The 20,530-nt window shown below is 41.6% G+C and overlaps 1 protein-coding gene across 2 annotated transcripts in view; it reads right to left on the reverse strand.

Annotated features, from left to right (window-relative positions):
• CRHR1 (corticotropin releasing hormone receptor 1) overlaps positions 1 to 20,530 on the reverse strand; it is a 95,997-nt gene that overhangs the window by 19,153 nt on the left and 56,314 nt on the right. For both annotated transcript variants that reach the window (XM_072645937.1, XM_072645936.1), the window contains exons 3-4: positions 15,281 to 15,400; positions 7,149 to 7,234 (exon numbers count right to left, since the gene is read on the reverse strand). In XM_072645937.1, the coding sequence (XP_072502038.1) occupies positions 7,149 to 7,234; positions 15,281 to 15,400 (206 nt within the window). The remainder of the gene's footprint in view (positions 1 to 7,148; positions 7,235 to 15,280; positions 15,401 to 20,530) is intronic.

Consider the following 20,530-nt stretch of genomic DNA (forward strand, 5'->3'; position numbering starts at 1 on the left):
GACAGTCACTAGCTCTGTGACCTTGGGTAAGTCACTTAACCCTGTTTGCCTCAGTTTCCTTATCTGTAAAATGGGCTGGAGAAGGAAATAGCAAACTGCTCCAGTATCTTTGCTAAGAATGGGCTCACGGAGAGTTGGGCATGACTGAACAACAACAAAATCCAACTCTTTCCTTTTACAGATGAGGAAAATCAAAACTAGAGATTATATAACTTGCCTGGGGTTCCTTAGGTTAACAACTTGAAGGCTTTCATCTCTTCTCTATCAATATTCTCTCAGAGACCTCATCAGTGCCTGTGTATTTAAATGTCTTCTTTATGCTGATCACTCCCAAATCTACATAAATTCAGCTCCTGTCTCTTTCAAGATATCTGGTCACACATCACCAACCACACATTGGACAATTCAAACTGAATGTGGTTATTGAGTCGTTTAAGTAGTGTCTGACTCTTTGTGACACTGTTTGGGATTTTCTTGGCAGATACTAGAGCAGTTTGCCATTTCCTTCTTCAGCTCATTTTACAGATAAAGAAACTGAGGTAAAGCGGGGTTAAGGCACTTGCCCAAGATCACACAGCTAGAGAGTATCTGAGGCTGGATTTGAACTCAGGAAGAGGAGTCTTCCCAACTCTAGGCCCAGTAGTCTAACCACTGTACCACCTAGCTACCATAGGGGTCTGGCTAGATGATCTCCAAGGTGCATTCTGCTTGTCATTCCTATAGTTCTTCTTCCCTCAGTCTTGGGGCCTTTGTGGTTCTACTAAGATGGGAAATCTCGGCTTTTTCCTCTCTGCCCTCAACGATCTGAGTGGCCGACAGGCTTTGTTTCTAAAGAACCAGAAGGGGAGAGCAATTCTCATCAATATTAGTAGATGGGGGTTAGGGGTAAAGAGAAAGAGGTTTCTTCAGTGTCAGCTCTGGATCAGTATGCCTGATCCAATATCCCCCTCGTAACATGTTACATTAACTATGAGGTCTCTGAGCTCAGTCTGCAGAGTGGAGACAGCTGGTGAGACAGGCTGAGGGAGAGGAACACAGACAGCTGGAGAGTCATAGTCAGCTAAAGAGGGAATCAGAAGCTATCCCAGGATAACCAGAGAGGCAGTCCGAGATACAGACACAAAGCTAGTTAGAGAGACAGCCAAAGACACAACAAAGGAGACACTTGGATAAACTATTTGAGAAATGGAGGAGTCAGTCCAAGACAACTGGAGAGACAGCTTGAGCTATAGCTGGAGACATATAGATGGAGAGACCAGTAAAGATAACGTAAACTACAACAGAAGAGATAGCCCGAGATCCAGTGGAAGAGATAATCTGAGAAATGGTCAAGGAAGAGTAATGAGACAGCTGGAGACAAGTAGAGATAGACAGAAAAATAAGACAGAGGGCTAGAGACAGAAAAAGAGTTGGAGCCAGAGGCAGGCCTCTGGGTTTCTGGGTTATGGGTCCAAGGAACAGTTGTTGCTTTTGTACTGGAGTGTCACAGACTGGCAAATAATTGCTGCTGAGATGAGAGCCATAACTCAACTATGGGTGTCCTCTTAGTAGGGTGGTCTTGGGGGTCAGAGCCCCTTAACTGTGCCAGGAACAACCAGAATTCAATAAGCAATTAGAACTTGTCCAATTCAGATACAAGCTGCCAGACTTGCTGGGTGACACCAACCTTGTCTTCAAGAGCCTGGGAGGCCACCTGAGCAGCAGAATTAACAGTTTGCCTACACCCTCCTATTCTGATCAGGGTCAATAAGGCCATATTTTCCTATATCAGGCAGAATAATCCCGTATCCTTGATTTCTGTCTTATCTATCCTGGGATCCCTTAAGCATCCCTCACTGACACATTTGAACCCTCTCAGCCTTGATCGTTTTCTTATCTTCCTTTTCCTCCTTCCTTCTCTCCCTGTCTTATTCTCCCTCTCTTCTCCCAACCCCTGTGCCTCCACCCTCAGTCTGTTTCTTGAAATTTTCATTCCCCTACCTATCTTTCCTGAGTTTTTTATACCCTCATCTCTATCAGTAAACAGGTAAGTACTGGGACATGAGCAAAGATTTCCCCCTTTGGGTATCCTCCACGTGTACGTGTACATGTACGTGTGTGTGTGTGTGTGTGTGTGTGTGTGTCTGTGTGTGTGTGGTAGGGCAGGGCTGGGGGCTTGGAAAAGTGTGATTAGAGGGAACTGTTACAAGGAGGGAGACTGCTATTATGGGTGGAGATGAGGTGGGGGACATAGGGATTGATGCAGGAGGAGGAGAGGTTGATGTAAAATGAGCAGAGAACAGTTGCTGTCCAGAGAGGAGCGGTACTGAATCAAAAAGTCTGGTACCCTGCTGGTGATGGGGCTAAATGTCTTCCAGCCTACAGTCAATGTCTCCCGGCCTCCCTATATCTTCACAAATCCCATTTCACACAAACTTTTCCATGAATCTATTATCCGAAATACCCCAGGGGTACTGACACTTAATTAAGGCTTACCTAAGGTGATCTAGAAGCTGGAGAAACCTATCAGCTCAATTAATTGGCTACTTTTCCTCTCAGTTCTTGGAGAGGGCTGGGGTGAAGATCTCAGTTGATAGGAGAGAGGGGCTAAAATAGATAGAATTAGTGTAAGGGGATAGTCCTTCTACTAATTAAATTAATTGATTATACTGAATGCTAAGCAAGCGTGCAGGATGGTAGCGGCTGGCAGAGCAGATGTGGATGGCAGCGCTTTCATTGTTTATGATGGTAGGATTGAAAGAAGGGTTGATTGACAGGCCAGCAGGGACTGTTTCTGTTTTGGTCCCTGAATTTTAAGGAGAATATGGAGAAATTGGAGAGGATACAAAGAGAAGAGACCTAAAGATTTAAAGGGATGGAGGCTAGGTCCTTGGGAAGGAGTCCTCCACAACTTGAGAATGACTCATTGGTCAGTCTTCCAGATCAACTCACAGAATCACTGAGTTTTAGAACAGGAAGATAATCTAGTCTAACCCTCGAATTTTACGTAGGACAGCAAAGCTCAAAGAAAGGAAATCAGTCAACAAGCGTTTATGAAGTCCCTATGATATGCCTGGTGCTGGGGATACAAAGAAAGGCAAAAAATAAAAAAAGAATCACTGCCCTCAGGGAGCTAATAGGAGAGATAATGTGCAAAAATTGTATTTATAAGATAGGTACCATGTAAACGGAAGGTGGCCCATGGGCACTTGGTAAGTGAACACCAGAGCCTGGAAAATATGCTAGAGTTTTCTGGTTACATGATTTCATCTCTTTTCTGTATAAACTACTGCACTTGCCCCTCCTCTTGTCTGACAGCCCCTCCTTCTCCCTAAATCATGGCTTGTGGGCATCTACAACAGAGAGGAATGTGGTTAGAATCTACCAACACAGCATTGTCTTGTCAGGTCAATGAGCTTGGGAAGAAAAAAGGGGGGGCAAAAGATTGTAGGTCTCTTTAATCTGAAGTAACTTTAGTGTTGTGGATTGTAAGCTCCTTGGGACTAAAGATAAAAAAAAAAAATTTTATACCTGCATCACCAGTGCCTAGGTCACAGGATGCATTTAATCAAACACTTATTGATTGATGGATAAGGAGAGCCCTGAGCTGGGAGTAGGGAAACCAGGTGTTCCAGCCATGCCAAAACTCACAATCATTTTCCTTAAGTCTTGAGTTCCCATCTATAAAGTGATGGATTTGGACTAGAAACTAAGGTCAAAATCCAGCAATACCACTGCCAGGTCTATATCCCAAAGACATCCAAAAAAAGAGAAAAGGAGCTATTTGTAGAAAAAAATATTTATAGCAGCAACTTTTGTGGTGCCAAAGAACTGGAAATCTTAGGGATGCTTATCAACTGGGGCATAGCTAAACAAGCTGTGGTATATGATTGTAATAGAATATTATTTTGCTCTAAGAAATGATAAGCATGATGATTTCATACATGAACTTATGCATAGTGAAGTGAATAGAAGTAGGAGAACATTGTACACAGAAACAATCATATTGTTCGATGAAGATCTGCAAATGACTTATCTGTTCACAGCAATACAATGTTCCAAGACAATCCCAAAGGACTAATGATGAAGCATACTATCTGCCTACAAAGAAAGAATTGGTATTGTTTGAATACAGACTGAAGCATGCTATTTCTCACTTTCTTTCATTCTTTTCTTTGAGTCTTCTTGTATAAAATGACCAATATGGAAATGTTTTACATAATCACACACGTATAGCCTATATCTGATTGCTTACTGTCTGAGGGGGCGGGGAGGAAAGGAGGGTGGGATAGAATTTGGAACTCAAAATTTTAAATAAAAATATTTTTTAAATTAAAAAAAGAAACTAGTATCAAAGAGAGATGTCAAACTCTCACCTCGCAGGTCATATGTGGCCCACAACATTCCTGAGTACAGCCTGTACCAGATAAAAATGTAATTGGGAACTGTTTAACAAAACATAAAACTGATAATAGATATACAGAATATAGACAATAGTAATATGTAGCTTTCTAAGTCATTATATACAGTTTAGTGGGTGCTGTTTCTATTTGACTCTACCTAATAGACTATATGGTATTTAAGGTAGTCCTGCCTAGCTCAGGATCATTGTTGTTCAGTTGTGTCTGACTCTTTGTGATCCCACTTTAGGTTTTCTTGGCAAAGATACTGGAGTGGTTGTCCAGCTTATTTTACAGATGAGGCAATTAAGGCAAACAGTGCTCAGTGAATTGCCCAGGATCACAGCTAGTAGGTATCTGAGGTCAGATTTGAACTCAGGAAGTTGAGTCCAACCCAGTGCTCTATCTACTGTACCATCTAGCTACTCTCAGCTCAGACAAGCTAAGTTTTTTGGTTAGTTAAAAATATATTTACTCATAGAAGAAGGTGATAAGAAAAGTTAAAAGATGAAAGATCATTTAGCCTGGAGAAAAAAAGGTTCGGGGGCATCATCAGTTTCTGTTTTCAAGTCAGTGATGGGTGACTCTGAAGGTGATGCTGAACAACTGGTTTCTATGTCAGGGGAAAAAAAACCAAACAGGATGAAAGGAGTTGAAATTAGAACAGAAGAGATTTAGCTTGGATATAACCAAGAACTCCTGGATAGCCAAGGAAACAAAAACAGTAAAGGAGGCTGAAGGAGGGCACTCTGTCCTCAGAGATCTTTAAGAAAACTAAACACAGAGATGACTGTCTGTCCTAAAGACTGGGTCAGAGCACCTCCTTCTCTATAATTCCCTTCAATTCCTTTCCTGGGTCTCTAGGGCCATTGGGTGCCAAGACTGGGCCAAGACCCCTACTTTCTGATTTTGAAATGCCCTATCCCACCCATGTCTAAGAGATACTGTTTTAATGTCTCTCTCTCCCCTCAGGAGAGTGATAATTATTTTCCAACCACAACTTGTATATTTCTCCTATTTCCACTTTCTAAGAAAAATTCCAACAACTGGCCTCATCCATCTCTCCTATTGATCCTCCCTTCTGGTCCAGTCTATCTTCTCTCTAGATATACTCATCTTTCTCAGGACAAAGTCTCTACTCTCATAATACCATTCCTGTCCAACACGAGTCAAACAGAATCAGAGAATGTCAGAGCTAAAAGACTTCAGAAACTATTTCATTCAATCCTCTCCTTCCATGGATGAAGAAATTTTGAGGCCCTGGGAATGACTTCTCTAAGGCTATACAATCAAAAAATGGTAAAACCGGGAATCAAACCCAGATTTCTTGATTCTAAAAGTTCAATGCTTTTCCTACTTAGGGGAGATTTATCATTTGCATCTCCACCATGAGATGAAAACCACACGATTTCTGTGTTTTGTGCAGGTGCTTTGGAACCCAGCTGTACTTATGACTGAATTTGATTTTAATTTTTGAATTTTGACTTTGGTTCTTCTGTAACTCATTCCAGTGAGGATACTGTTACCCATTTATTATAATGCTCAAAAAAGGTGCTAGAGCACAGGAAATAGCATTCTTGATTTGGAATGCATAAACCACAAATATCTACTAGCTGTGTGACCCTGGAACTAGTCACTTAGCTTTGCTCAGCCTCCTCACTATCCTTATCTATCAAATGGAGAGAGATAATAATATCACCTTTCTTGAAGTCATATTGTAAAAATCAAATGAGATAAGATATGCATAGCTTTGTGCAAACTATGGTAGTTATAACTTAATAACATAATACATTTAAATATGTTTGTAATATAAAATATTTCAAATATGTTTGTAATATAAGTTTATAACATATTTTAAATAAGTTAGTAATATAAGGTTTATAATATATTTTAATAAGTGTATAATATATTTTAAATGAATTTATAATATATAATCTAATATGATTTTTATAATTTTACAGTATGGAGGTTCCCCAAAAGTCTTACTGCAGTTTTAGATTATTAAAGCTTAAAACTACACTATGACTTTTGGGACACCCTGTACGCTGTGGTCACTATTGTTTTTATGTCACTTAATTTCTCTGCACCTCAGTTTGCCTGTCTATAAAACTAAGGTCATATAATCTATATATTAAGGTCATATAATATATATTAAATATAATTTAATCTTGGAAAGATTAAATTAGATAGTCTATCATGGGATCACAGATTTTGATCTGGAAAAAACCTTTGAAGTTATCTAATCCAGCCCTTTCATTTTACAAAGAAGGAAAACGAAACCTCCACAGAAGTTAAGCAACTTGTTCAAGGTCACACAGGTAGTAAATAAAAGAGCCAGGTCTCAAACTCAGGTCCTCTGATGCCAACTCTCAGTGCTCTCTACGCTGTTAATATCCTTTACTATTTGTTGTTGTTGATTGTTTTTCAGTCCTGTTGGACTCTTTGTGACCCTGTTTGGGGTTTTCTTTGCAAAGATACTGGAGTGGTTTGCCATTTCCTTCTCTATCTCATTTTATAGATGAGGAAACTGAGGCAAACAGGGTTAAGTGATGTGTCCATGCTCACACTGCTGATGGCTGAAGTAGGATTTGAACTCATGAGGTGTCAAACTCTCACCTTTATGATTAACTCCCTCATTTTCCATACTCTCTCCTTCTCCATTCCTCTCTGAGCCACTTCCCTTTCTACTTTCCCTGTCCTCTAGTCTTCCTCCACCCAGCTCCAGTCTAGGGTGCATCCTCCAGGGAATCAACTGATTGAAAATTATACCTCCTCGTTAAGGATCTCTTGGCATTGAGAGTAGTTGACTCGTACTGCCCAGCTCCCATTCGCAAGACACTCCCGGTAGCCATTGTCTGGAAAAGAGAAAAAGAGAGACAATGGGATACTTCCCAAGGTATGTTTGGGGAGAAGCCCATCCCTTATGGTTAACCTACAGAGAAGGGACTGATCAGGATTTTCAAGGTAAGGAACCCATCAAGATGAGGCATCATCTCCCTTGATGGGAGACACTTTTGGGACCTTGCTTTGGTGGGGGCAGCCCTGACTTCAGGTCTGACAGGGGTGTGGTAGGGGCAGAACAGTTGCTGCCATGAATCTTTCTGCCACCAGACCAGTCACACAGGAGGCACTTTGTAGGGCTGAGAGACTAAAGCTTTACTTCTCTGTCAGGCATGAGACACTGGGTTCACCTAGACCAGCTCCTCTGATGTGGTTCCTTCAGAGTCTTTCACATGGTGATATATAGGGGGACAGAGACAAGACTTATTACTATAGGGAAATTCCAAGGTATGGAACCTCCCTCTAGACAATAATATTAGAGAATCATTTCAGTTGTGACTCTTCATTACCCTATTTGGAGTTTTCTTGGCAGAGATACTGTAGGAAATGGTTTGCCATTTCCTTCTTCAGTTGATTTTACAGATGAGGAAACTGAGGCAAATAGGATTAAGTGACTTGCTGAGGGTCACACAGCTAGTAAATGTCTGAGGCTGGATTTGAATTTAGGAAGATGTGTCTTTCTGATTCCAAGTCCAGTACTCCAACCATTGTGCCACCTAGCTGCCCACCAAGAGCTCTTACTGCTCCCCAAAGCCTGGAAGATGAGGTAGCAGCATGAGCTCCCCCTTAGTACTGTTGGTGCTGGGGTCTCTACCCTCACACCATCCATCCCCCTTTCCTTTGAGAAAGAGTTGTTAATTTGATTTCTCTTCTGCTGAGCCCTCACTACTCCGACTTGCCTCCCTGACCCTCTCTCCAGCTGGCACCAATTCATCCTCCTTTGCCTGAGATTCCCAGCCCCCATCCAGGAGGACAGGGGCTAGAGGGACCTTAGTGGTGAAGGAGAAGAAAGCCAAGAGTCTTTTCTCCTCCTCCTCCTCGAGTTGCTCTAGTCTCTGCTGACACTTTTCTGGGTGCATTAGCAGCTTTAACAGCTGAAGGAAGGAGGCTTCAGTAAACTTCTTTTTCGCAGGTCTTACTTGGGGTGGAGAAGAGTAGATGACAGATGAACACAACATTGTTCATCACCTTCCCTTCCCTTCTTATGAATTTCCAATGCCCATCTCTGGCCTGTCAGATCACACCTCCACCCCAGGAAGTCAGGGGAAAGAGGATGGGGTGAGAGAGATTAGGATACTGACTATTTCTGCAAACCCAGCATGGACTGCTGACCTGGGGATCAGGAAACCTGGTTTCCAATCTGGACTCTGATACTTCATAGCTATGGGACCTTAAGACAAGTCTCTTGACTCAGTTTCCTTATCAATAAAATGATTATTAATAATAACTTCACCTAGTGAACAAAATTGTTGTGTGACTCAAATCAGAAGGAAATTCAAAATTCCTTGAAGTCATCTGTAAGTCTGAGCTCTTATTAAAGGGGTAGGCTGGTGTGGAGACAAGAGCACCATACTTGGAGCCAAAAGACTCAAGTTGGGACTGATTGGACACTGGCAAATAATTTAACCTTTGTCAGTCTTAGTTTTCTCATCTGTGAAATGGGGATACCTGTAATCCTTACTTTACAGAGTTCTATAAAGGTCAGGTGGTTGTGAAAATAGGTTGGAATCTCAAAGTAGTGTCCAGTGGTGGGGAACCTGCAGCCTTGAGGCCACGTGTGGCCTCTAGGTCCTTGGGTGCCACCTTTTGACTGAGTCTAAGTTTTACAGAACAAATCCTTTTATTAAGGGGATTTGTTTTGTGAAGTTTGGATTCAGTCAAAGGGCTGCACTTGAGGACCTAGAGGGCCACATGTGACCTCCAGGCCTCAGGTTTCCCACTCATGGAGGGTGTCAAAAATCTTAGGGCAGCTTTAAGAATTCATGAAGCTTTTCAGTGTTAACAGTTCAAAACTGAACTAAGCCTTTTGAGACAATCTGTATATGGAGGCTACTGTTATTACTTCCAAGGCACTGGGTTTAATGGATGAAGGGCCAGCCTTGGAATCAGAGGGACCCTGGGTTCATGTCCTGCTTCTGACACGCACCATCTGTGACTCCAGACAACTGTAAGAATGAATGAATTGTTGATTTATATTGGTGGAGGGAGTTTCTACATAGGGGGTTCCTCACATTGATGGAATTGGAGGGTCTGGGGAAAAATATTAGTATTTAACCTTATTGGGACCTTAGTTTCCTTTTTTAAAATGAAGATTTATAGAGTCCCTCCTAGTTTCAGAAGTGTTTTATTCTTTCCTCAGATCACAAAGCACCCTAGCAGATACAAGGAAGGATTATTCCTGAGTTAGGCAGCCTGAGGCTGACTGGGTACTCTCTTTGCCCCAAGGCATTCTGCAAGGAAAACCAGACAGTCCTTAGGACATGGAAGGAGGGAAGGGTGAGACGGTAAAGTTTCTTCTGCAACCAGAGTAGACCAGGTACCTGTCACCTGGAGGTTAAGGGGACCAGGTTCTATTCCCCAGGTATTGAAGAGCAACAGAGGGTAAATCAATAAACCAGGCCTAAATGGGGATTTCCTTCAGCCTCTCAGTCACAGTTACATCCATCCACACCCTTCCACCTCACCCCACTCTCTTTGCAAGGCCTGCTGCAACACCCTCTAAAAGGAAGACACGGGAAATGAATTTTTAATGTTATTTCCTAGTTCCATCAGCAGCAGGCCAGGCCCTTGAGCACCATGGAGACTGGCAGCCTTGACTCCATTCACTCCCCAAGAGATTGGCCTCTAATTGTTAAATCAGGAGGAAGTGACCCAGAGGGATCAGGGCAAAGGAAGTGGCTTTTCTGAAAGGCCAGTGCAGTCAGGAGACCAGCCTGGGAAATCTACTGCTTGTGCCTGGGGAGGGCCATCTCCTCTACACTTTCCTCAACCCAGGGAAGCTGAGACCAGGGGCCAGAGTTCAACTGAGTGAATTCTTCCTACTGTCTCTGCAGACAGGAACCGTGACTTTCGAGAAGGCCTACCAACCACCTCAGCTCCTGTGACGTAGAGGGTGAAAGAAAACAGTGCAAATAAACCTTGAATTTAAACTCAAGAGGAAAATGACCTCCTCCTTCTTAATCAATGGCCCCTACTGGGCTCACGCTGTCTCCCTCTAGGAATCATGAGAAATTGATATTTTTGGAAATCCTTCTCAAAACTTAGAAGATCTGATTGATGCCAAAGGGAAGAGGGAACACAGTAAGGATATCCAGAGATCCTCACTTAGCACTGAATTAATTATTGCTGCATTATTAGAGGTGACTCTGAGTTCTGGATGTTGTTAACAGTGCTGGCACAATCCTAATCACTTTAGCAGCTATTTTTTCTGGGGGATTGTTGGGAGATTAGAGGGTCATTTTGCAACCTTCCTTTAAAGTTACCTCTATATTATTCTTCTTTTCATCCATGGAATGCCCTTCTGCCTCATTTCTGAATCTTTAACATTCTTCAGGGCTCAGCTCAAGCTCTTACTGGCTCTTATCAGGCAAGTAGCCTCCACTGCCATGGGCTTCTTCAATATTTTTTCAGGTGTATATTTTTCCTTATCATCATTAATTCATATTTCTTCAGTGTTTTTAAAGGCTGACCTTAGGAAGCTTTTCATCGTAGGAACCCAGTAAGGTAGGGAGAGGTAAGTCTGGAATATGAGACTTAAACCTGGAAGATCTGTCTGCCAGAGGTTCCCAAACTTATTTGGCCTACCAAATTTTCTCTTTAAAAAAGAAAAAAATTACTCAGGGCCCTGCCCCAGTTAGGTTAGGTTAACCCTTGTTTTCATTCAGCACCCCCCCACCTGAGGCTACTACCATCCCCCCCAGTGCCCTCCAGGGAACTGGTATTGTCCACTTTGGGAACTTATGATTCAACATTCTTATTTTCCAGAATAGAAAAATGACTTATTCAAGGATATAGGTGAGCATCAGAGCTAATGTTAGAACTTAGGTCATTAGACTCAAAATCAAATATTCTAATTCACCATGTTGTTTCCCCATTCCATCCCTTCCAGTACAGTGCTTTATATAAAACAGATACTCAATAAATGCTAATTGACTGTCAGACAGTCCCCTCAGACATCTTTAAGATCATAGCTCTAGAGCCAGGAAAGGCTTGAGAGGCCATCTAGTCCAACAATCTCATTTTGTAGATGAGGAAACCAAGGTGCAAAGAATTTAAGTGACGTCCACCATCACACAGATAATAAGAATCAGTGGTTGGAAGTGAACCCAGGTCCTCTGGACCTGAAAGTCAGGACTCCTTCCACTGTATCACACATCCTTCCATTCCCTGATATCCCTTCCTTTCTTCTTCCCTCTCTTCAAGTTCTCCACTTTTTGTAGTGGATTACTTGTTAAGCTTAAGAATCAAGAACCCCAAGGAGCAGCTACATGACACATGGATAGACCACTAAGCCTGGAATCAGGAAGACTTGAGTTCAGATCTGGCCTCAGACACTTCCTAGCTGTATGACCCTGGGCAAGTTACTTAACCCTGGTTAATAATAAGAATAATATTAAGAATAAGAATAAGAATAAAAGAATCCCGAGGCCAAGGTGTGACAGGCAATCTGGTTTCCTCCGCTGTGATATGGTTTCCTCATCCCCTGAATGGGAAGACTGCTGTCTGTACTGCTTGCCTCACAGGGTTGCTGTGAGGAGGATGCTTTGCCAGTCTGAAAATACAATAGGAATGTGTTGTATTATTGTCATCCCAGGGACACCCTGCTAGGTTGCAGATGAGAAGTAAGGAAGTCTAATTAAAGCAGCCAAAAAGCTATTAGAAGAAACAGCTCCAGCCTCACCCCAGCTCCAACTCCTTCCGGGAGTTTATGTCCAAGTTCCAGGTGACTTCCATGACAATGCCCTTGATTTCTCCTGATTGGGCCTTCTGCCTTTGACCTGATACCTTCTCTCTGGCTCTTGTTTTCCTCCTATCCTTTTAAGCCTGATTATTAATATTAACACAGCTTATATTTACACGGTATGTTACATGTATTACAATACCCCTCCGAAGGCATTATTGTATTTGAATCCCACAATGTCTTTTGGAATGCAAGCATTGTTATCCACACTTCACACAGGAGAAAACTAAGGCTCAGAAAATCTCTCTGTGGCTCTCTGGGGTTTATTTTTCTTGGACAGTGAGATGTACTGCTTGGTGGTGTAGTGGATGGAGTGCCAGGTCTGGAGTCAGGAAGACCTAAGTTCAAATCCAGCCTCAGGCACTTACTAACTGGGCGAGTCGTTCAACTCTATTGGCTTCAGTTTCCTCATCTGGAAAATGAGGATAATGACATTATCACCTCCTAGGTTTGTTGTGAGATAATAATTATAAAGCACTCAGCACAGTGCTTAGCACATAGTAAAAACTATATAATGTTAGCTATTAGCATTATAATTGCTTATTCAGTTGTGTCCAACTCCACCTGACATTATCCATGGGGTTTTCTTGGCAAAGATAAACAGACAAAAATAAATAATGAAGTATTATTATAATCTGAGTTCCAATCCAGTCTCTGTCACTCACTAACTGTGTGACCCTGGGCAACTCATTTAACCTTTGTTTGCCTCAGTTTCCTCATTTGTACTTGCCAGGATTGTTGTAAGGATCAGTTGAGACAATAATTACAAATCTCTTAGCACAGTGTTTGGCATATGGGAAGTACAATATAAATGTTAATTATTAAGGTAATGTGACTACACCCTATAGCGACCAGCAGTCCCAGGGATTTTCACAGTTCAAATGGCCTTTTAGAGTCACTGAAAAGTGATTTTTGAATCTTGTTTGAAACTCCAGAATGGGTCACCCTGCCCATTTTATATCTATAACATTGAAAAACTGCTGATCATTTAGAGAAGAGTAACCAAGTGTAGATAGAGGAAAATAATCCAAATGGTAAAGGACTTTGAGTTCATGGCATATAAAGATTGGTTCCAGGGAATATTTACTCGGGGAAACAGGAGGCTTAGCAGGGGCATGATAGCTACCTTCAATTATTTGAAGAGTTATCACATGGAACAGGGATTAGATTCGTTCTGTTAGGCTCCCAAAGGCAAATTATGAGAAATGGCTAGAAGTCAAATAGAGGCCAACTGAAGTCTGCCAAAAGGAATAATTACCTAATACTTTTGTTGTTCTGTCATTTTCCATCATATCCAACTCTTTGTGACCCCATTTGGGGTTTTCTTAGAAGATGTACTGAAGTGGTTTGCCATTTCCTTCTCCAGTTTGTTTTTAAGTTGAGGAAACTGAGGCAAACAGGGTTAAGTTATTTACCCAGGATCACCCAGCCAGTAAGTGTCTGAGACTGGATTTGAACTCAGGAAGCTCAGTCTTCCTCACTCCAAGTCTGGTTCTCTATCCATTGCAATGCCACTTAGCTGCTCCAGAACTAATAATTAGAACCATCCAAAAGTGGACTGGGCTGCCTTTGGAGTAAATGGGTTCTTTTCCACTGAGGGTCTTCAGGCAGATGCTGGGTGAACATTTCTCAGATATAGTGGACAAGGTTTGGTTAGTTTGGTATAGGTTGGACTAAATGACATTTGACCACTGTTCCATCTGTGGCACTGAAGAATTTCATACTTGCCCAGGGTCACACGGCTGGTAAGTAGAGCTGAGATGTGAACTCAGGGTCTTAATTTGATGTGAGGCACAAAGGTCTCAAATTTCTCCCTAGACTGGGGTACTTAACTTGGGGTATGTGATCTTATTATTTAAAAAAAAATGTTTTCATAACTGCATTTCAAAATAATTGGTTTCCTTTATAATAGTAGGCATTTTATTATATCCATTATTCAGAGAAAGGTTCATAGATTTCACCAGACTGCTAAAAATGTCCATGATAGAAAAGGTGGCTGTGCAATGAGCCTAGACCCTACAATGACTTATGGGAGAGCTGCACACTTTACCATCACCCCAACTAAAGGAAGGTCTGGGGAAGTCCAGCCAGAAATCATGTGCTTGGGCTAAGGTCCCCCTCCCCTGGCAGAGAGGAAACCTGACCCCCAGAACTCTGTGCTCCAGACCCCAGTTCTATCCTTGATGTGGCCCTTACTCTGCTACCCTGCAGCTACTGATCTATCGATAGACAGGGACTGAGAGACACAAGCAAATTAATTGGGAGAGAAACAGGTGGCAGAACAATACATCAGCAACCCTGACAAGGAGCTGTAAAGCCCTGAGTCATGGGGCCAGGGAGGAGAGACGCAGGGGCCTCCAGCATCAGGTGTCAGAGATGGCCCTGTGCCAATCCACTCCTCCCTCTTCACCAAGAGATGGAAAATAATAACAGCTGACATTAATAAAGGGCTTGGAGATTTACAAAGTGCCTTCCTCACAAGAACCCTGTAAGATAAGCTAGTATTATTGTCGCTTGACAGCTAAGGAAACAAAATCTGAGAAATGAAATGAGTTACCCATAATCAGAGGGTCATAGGTTTTAGAGACTTAGAGACTATCTAGTCCAACTCCTTTATTTTTACAGATGAAGAAACTGAGGCCAAGAAAAACTAAGTGACTTACCCAAGGTCGCAGAGGTATTAGGCACCAAGAGTTGAATTTAAACTCAGCTTCTTTGACTCCAAAGACTGTCCTCTTTCTATTATAGCATGATGCCTCCCATTACCTGGAATTATTCTTTTCTTTTACCCTCCTTCCTTTAATTTCCCTGTCCACTTTAGTGTATAGACTGTTGAACTTATGAGGCAAGAGATCACAAAGTCACATGGATGGTAAATTATAAAACTGGGATTTGAATTCAGATCTTCTGGCTACAGTTGGCTTTTCATTAGCTTTTTGGAGGCATCAAGGTTCCTGATGTGGTCCCAGGACTCTAGGGTCTCCTTTTCAGCATAATTCATTATCTATCCCTCAACTTCTCACCACCCCACCTTCTCTCCTCGCAGTGAACAAGTTCTGCGATCTCCCTGCCATCTCATCTCCCCAAAGCAGGACCTTACTTGTTGTGTTATAGCGGACTCCATAGAAGTAGGCAGGACAGGGCCGTACCACGAGCTGGCCAGCTGCACTCCGAGGCCAGCAGGTCCCAATGAGGTCAATGGAGGAATTGCACTGGAGCCCTGGGGGAGAAGGTGAGAGAGAGAAAGAGGAGGTGAGGTAGACCTTAGTCCTCCCCTCACCCTTCCCTAGTCCTCTTATCTATCCAAAGAGGGTAGAATAACCAAGAGTACCTTTCATACTCTCTTCTCATCCTGCCCTTCCTCCTCACCAACCAGGAGGGACCCAAAAGGAAAACATCAAGTTGGGAATGAACAAATATTATCCAGAAGAAGAAAGGATAGTGATATAGCTACAGCAAGGAGACTGAGGAGAACAGATTTAGGGGTTAAAAATGTGTGTGTGTGTGTGTGTGTGTGTGTGTGTGTGTATGTGAGAGAGAGAGAGAGAGAGCGCAGAACCACTGTACCCTGTACACAGTAACAGCACCATTGTACAATGATCAGCTATGAATGACTTAGCTCTTCTCAGAATATAATGATCCAAGCCCATTCCAAAGGACTCATGATTGTTGAAAATGCTATCCACCTCCAGAGAAAGAACTGATGGAGTCTGAATGCAGATCGAAGCATACTGTTTTCATTTTTTTCATGGTTTTTTCTCTTTTGGTCTATTTCTTCTTTCATAACATGACTAATATGGAAATATGTCTTACATGATTGCACATATATAACCTTTATCAAATTGTTTACAGTCTTAGGGATGGGGGAGGTGCAGGAGAGAGGTAGAAAATTTGGGACTCAATTTTTTTTTATATAAAGAACGTTAAAATTTGTCTTCACATGTAACTGGAAAAAATAAAATAGTATTTTTAAAAAAAGGAAAAAAGAATGTGTGTGTTGGGGGAGGAGGTATTGTGTACTCAAGGGAGGGCTTAAATGCCAGGTTACAGAGGATAAACTTGACATGAGTGGCCATAGGGAACCATTCATGCTCTTGAGCAGGAGAGAGACAAGGAAACCAAGGTGGTAAATCTTTTCAGGTTAAAGGGAATAATTAAAAGTTGTTAAGATCTTCTGCTGTCATTTTAGAGGAAGGTTGAACGTTTCCCCAGGCAGCAAGCTCTATAGCCTGAAGCCAATTCCCTCCCCCTCTCCTAGCTGGTGCCTGGAGTTCAGTAATATAGGGAGATGTGTGCTCCTTCTAGCCTTATGCAAGTCCAGATCCCCTTGGCTTCTGTCCCAAATTTACATAACCACATCATGGGGAAAACAACTCCATCTCCGCCAATGCATAGCTACATAAAAATTACTAAACTTTCAGTCAGCCCAGAGCATTTATCTAGTTTCTGGGGTATCTTCACAAAGCGCTGTACTAAGCACCAAAAGAAATATGTCACCCAGAAAGTAATAATAGCTCACATTTCCTCAACACTCAAAGATCTATAAAAGATGAGCAGTGGAGCATTATTTTGCCCACTTTACTAATGAGAATGGAGGCTGAGCACCTAAAGGGCAAAGACATGATGGTCATGAATAGTCTACAAAACATTTCAAACAAGAAACAATAAAGGAGAATCAGTGTAAAGGATGCCATTTGAGAAACATATGGTCAAAAGAAGATGGGATTGTCTGGTATATGTTGAGAGTAACCAACAGCCAATAGGAAGCCAATATACTCCATCGATATCCTTAAGACATCAAGAGGACTTGAGGAAGGCCTCAGGATATTGGGTAGACCTCTTGTGAATTTTGTTGATGATTGGTTAGTCATTTTCAGTTGGTGTCCAATCCTTTGTGACACCCTTTGAGGTTTTCTTGGTAAAGATACTGGAATGGTTTGTCATTTCCTTCTCTACTTCATTTTGACAGATGAAGAAACTGATGCAAAAAAGTGGGCCACATAGCTAGTAAATGCCTAACAATGAATTTGAATTCAGGTCTTCCTGACTCCAGACCCAGCACTCTATCCATTGCACCACCTACATGCCCTTGTGGGAAGTCATAAAGAATGTAGAGAGCATGTAGAGAGCATGGTAGAGAGCAGTCATATCTGAGGTCACAGATAGGTTGGAGAATGAGAGAACAAATGATGAGAAGTAATGTGACTTGTGTAAGGTCACCCAGTTGGTAACTGGTGTAGGTGGGACTTTAATGTTGGCCTTTTGAAAAAGGCATAATCCTTTGACTTCAGAAAGTTTCACTGTGAGTGGGAGAGTCAGGAATGGAATTCCACTGAGAGGCTGGAGATGAACCAACAGCTTGGTTCCCCATTCTGGAGTTAATCCAGACACAGCCACACTACTGCAACCTGTCTAGTTATGACCCTGCCTGCCTGAGATGCAAACACTACCACAGTCAAGCATCAGAGCTTATTTAGTAAAGGTCAGTTGCTAACACCCAGGGACTGGCACAGAAACAGATTAACACATGTGGAGGAGTCAGGAGTAAATGAGGGGAAAGCAACTACTTCAGAGTTAATGACCAGTCCTTGCTCTTGGGCTCTGTTCAAGGCTGCATCTCAATCATTTTTTCCTCAATTAGCCCTTCCCAACCAGGATCACTTGGGAATCAGCACTGGCTTAGATTGGCTTCCTTTTTGGGCTGGGCTCAGGACGCTCTAAGCAACACTTGTACCCCATCAGTTTTTATTCTCTAATCAAAGCTATTCAAAGGACATAGAAAAATCAGGGCTGGAGGGGGCCAGTGGTTTCATTGGCAGAAAATTATAAGATCATTTAAGAGAGTCTAAGTGCTGGATTATTAGGATCAGTTCATCAGGCTCTTACAAAAGTGGGATTCTTATCCTTTTCAAGGACTGGGATGGGGAAGGTCATCCTCCTCAGCTCTCTCTTGCCCCTTAAAGACAGTATCCACTTTGGGTAGGGGCAGGCTATAGTGCCTTGCAAACAGTAGCACCAAGTCAATGTTGTTAATGATTAAGTGTAGTGGAAAGAGCACTGGAAGTGGATTGAAAAAGGCTGTGGCTCAAATCTTGGCTCTGGTGCTTACTGACTGTAGGACTAGAGCAAATCATGTCACTTCTCTGAGACTCAGTTCCCTCTTCTATGAAGTGAAGATAACAACAGGAACTGTCTACCTCCCAGAGCTGTTGTGAGGATCAAATGAGCTAACATAGTCGATTGATAATGACTGAGGTAGATACTGGTAATGACAGATAGAGATAGTTTCCCTGGATAGGTTATAGATAGATAGATAGATAGATAGATAGATAGATAGATAGATAGATAGATAGATAGACAGACAGACAGACAGATAGACAGGTAGATAGATAGATAGGTAAGTAGGTAGGTAGGTAGGTAGGTAGATAGATGTCATACATAGGTATAGATTAGATAAATATGTAATACCAGCTTCAATAGCATTTCCAACAGAGGCTATGAATATAACACTGTATCTTTAAAGGGGACTATACCCCAAAGAGATCAAAGAAAGAGGAAAAGGACGCATATGTATAAAACTATTGATAACGGTTCTTTTTATGATGGCAAAGAACTGGAAACTGAGGAGGTGCCCATCAGTTGTTGGATATGTTTGTCCTTTGTTTTCAAAGAGGACCATGACATTAGAGAAATGATGACATGATGTGCACTTGACTTTGTTTTAAGTGAGGGAGGGCTCACTTAAAGTCACCAGCCTCACTTTCTTCTCCTGAGCCATCTGAATTCAGTGACCAGACATTCATCAGGATGACTGGAGATGGCCCAGGATGTAATGGGAGACCTTGACCTTTTAGGTTAAGGCCTTTTCAGGTACTCACTTAAAGTGAGATAATGCCCATTCACTGAATAGGCCTCTTGGAAAAGTAGAGGATAGGCTTTTTAAATAGAAAATAAATAAGTGAACAAGTAAGCAGATAAATAAATCAAGCAGGGAGGGGTAGGAGCCTCAGGGTTGTTTCAAAGAGAAACAGTTACTATTGACATTCACTCTAAGCCAGGAGGGCCCCAAAGCCACTGAGTGGAGCTTGGGCAGGGACCCATTGTTGTTCAATCCATTGCCCATCAGTTGGGGAATGGGTGAACATGTGATAGTATGTGACTATAATGAAATACTATACTGTTATGCTATACAAAATGATGGACAGGATGGTTTCAGGAAAAAACTGGGAAGACTTGTATGAATTGATGCAAAGTGAAATGAGCAGAGTCAGAAAAATGTATACAGTAACATCAATATTATAAAGATAATTAACTTTAAAAGATTTATCTTTCTGATTAACCAATGACCAACCACAACTGACTCTTTCAGATAGAGAACTAATGATGTCAGAGTACAAACTAAAGCATATTTTGTTTCTCTTTTTTCCTTCATTCTTTCCCTCCTTCCTTCCTTTCTCTTTTTCTTTCCTTCTCTTTTCTTCCTTTTTTCTTTCTTTTTCTCCTTCTTTCTTTCTCTTTCTTTTAGTATGGCTAACGTGGGCATTGTTTTGTATGACTATACATAATTGTACTAGATTTGGGGGTTTTTGCCTTCTCAATTAGTGAGGGAGAGAGAGAATTTGGGACTAAAAATAAAATAAAATTTAATTTTAAAAAAGCTAGTGCCCACTCTTCCACCCACAGGGTACAGACTCTATATGGATTTGTGGGAGAGTACACCTCCAGTTTGGGGGAAAATACTTTGTAATTATTATTATTGTGATATCATTTGAGAAAATGCCTTTGCTAAAGAAAAAAGGGTTATAATCTTGTGAGACTGAGTTTGATTGTTGTCATAGAGAGACTGTTAACTGTGGCAATTGGAGAGAAACTGAGTGAAACAGAGAGAACTAAGAGAACTTCTTTCCTGAGAGAACTGCTTTAACTCTTGTGAAGAAATGCAATGGAAGGAATTCTTGAGAAGTGACCTCATTGGCATCTAGAGAGAACTAAATGGTGGGTCTGTATTTCCAGAACTGAAAAATCAATAGTAATAATGGTTAGAGATGACTCTGGCTGTGATCTTTCTTAGAGATCATACAGTATAAACAATTATTTATATAATCATTTTATTGTTTGTTGCATTACTAATAAATTGTATCATGAGTAATATTAATGATTACTTAAGGCTAGGTAATTAGTGGGGATGATATATAGAGATGAATAAAAGTTTATGGGAAAAGAGGTCTTTTTAGTTTATTTAATAAATAATATTTAATAGACTGGATGGGGGTCCAGAGCTAGTTGATTAATGAGAAATATCCTTCAGTTTTAGCAGTTTATAAGGGAATCTATAATATAAGGAAATATA

Source organism: Notamacropus eugenii, chromosome 2 (genome assembly GCF_028372415.1).
Source record: "Notamacropus eugenii isolate mMacEug1 chromosome 2, mMacEug1.pri_v2, whole genome shotgun sequence".
NCBI lineage: Eukaryota > Metazoa > Chordata > Mammalia > Diprotodontia > Macropodidae > Notamacropus > Notamacropus eugenii.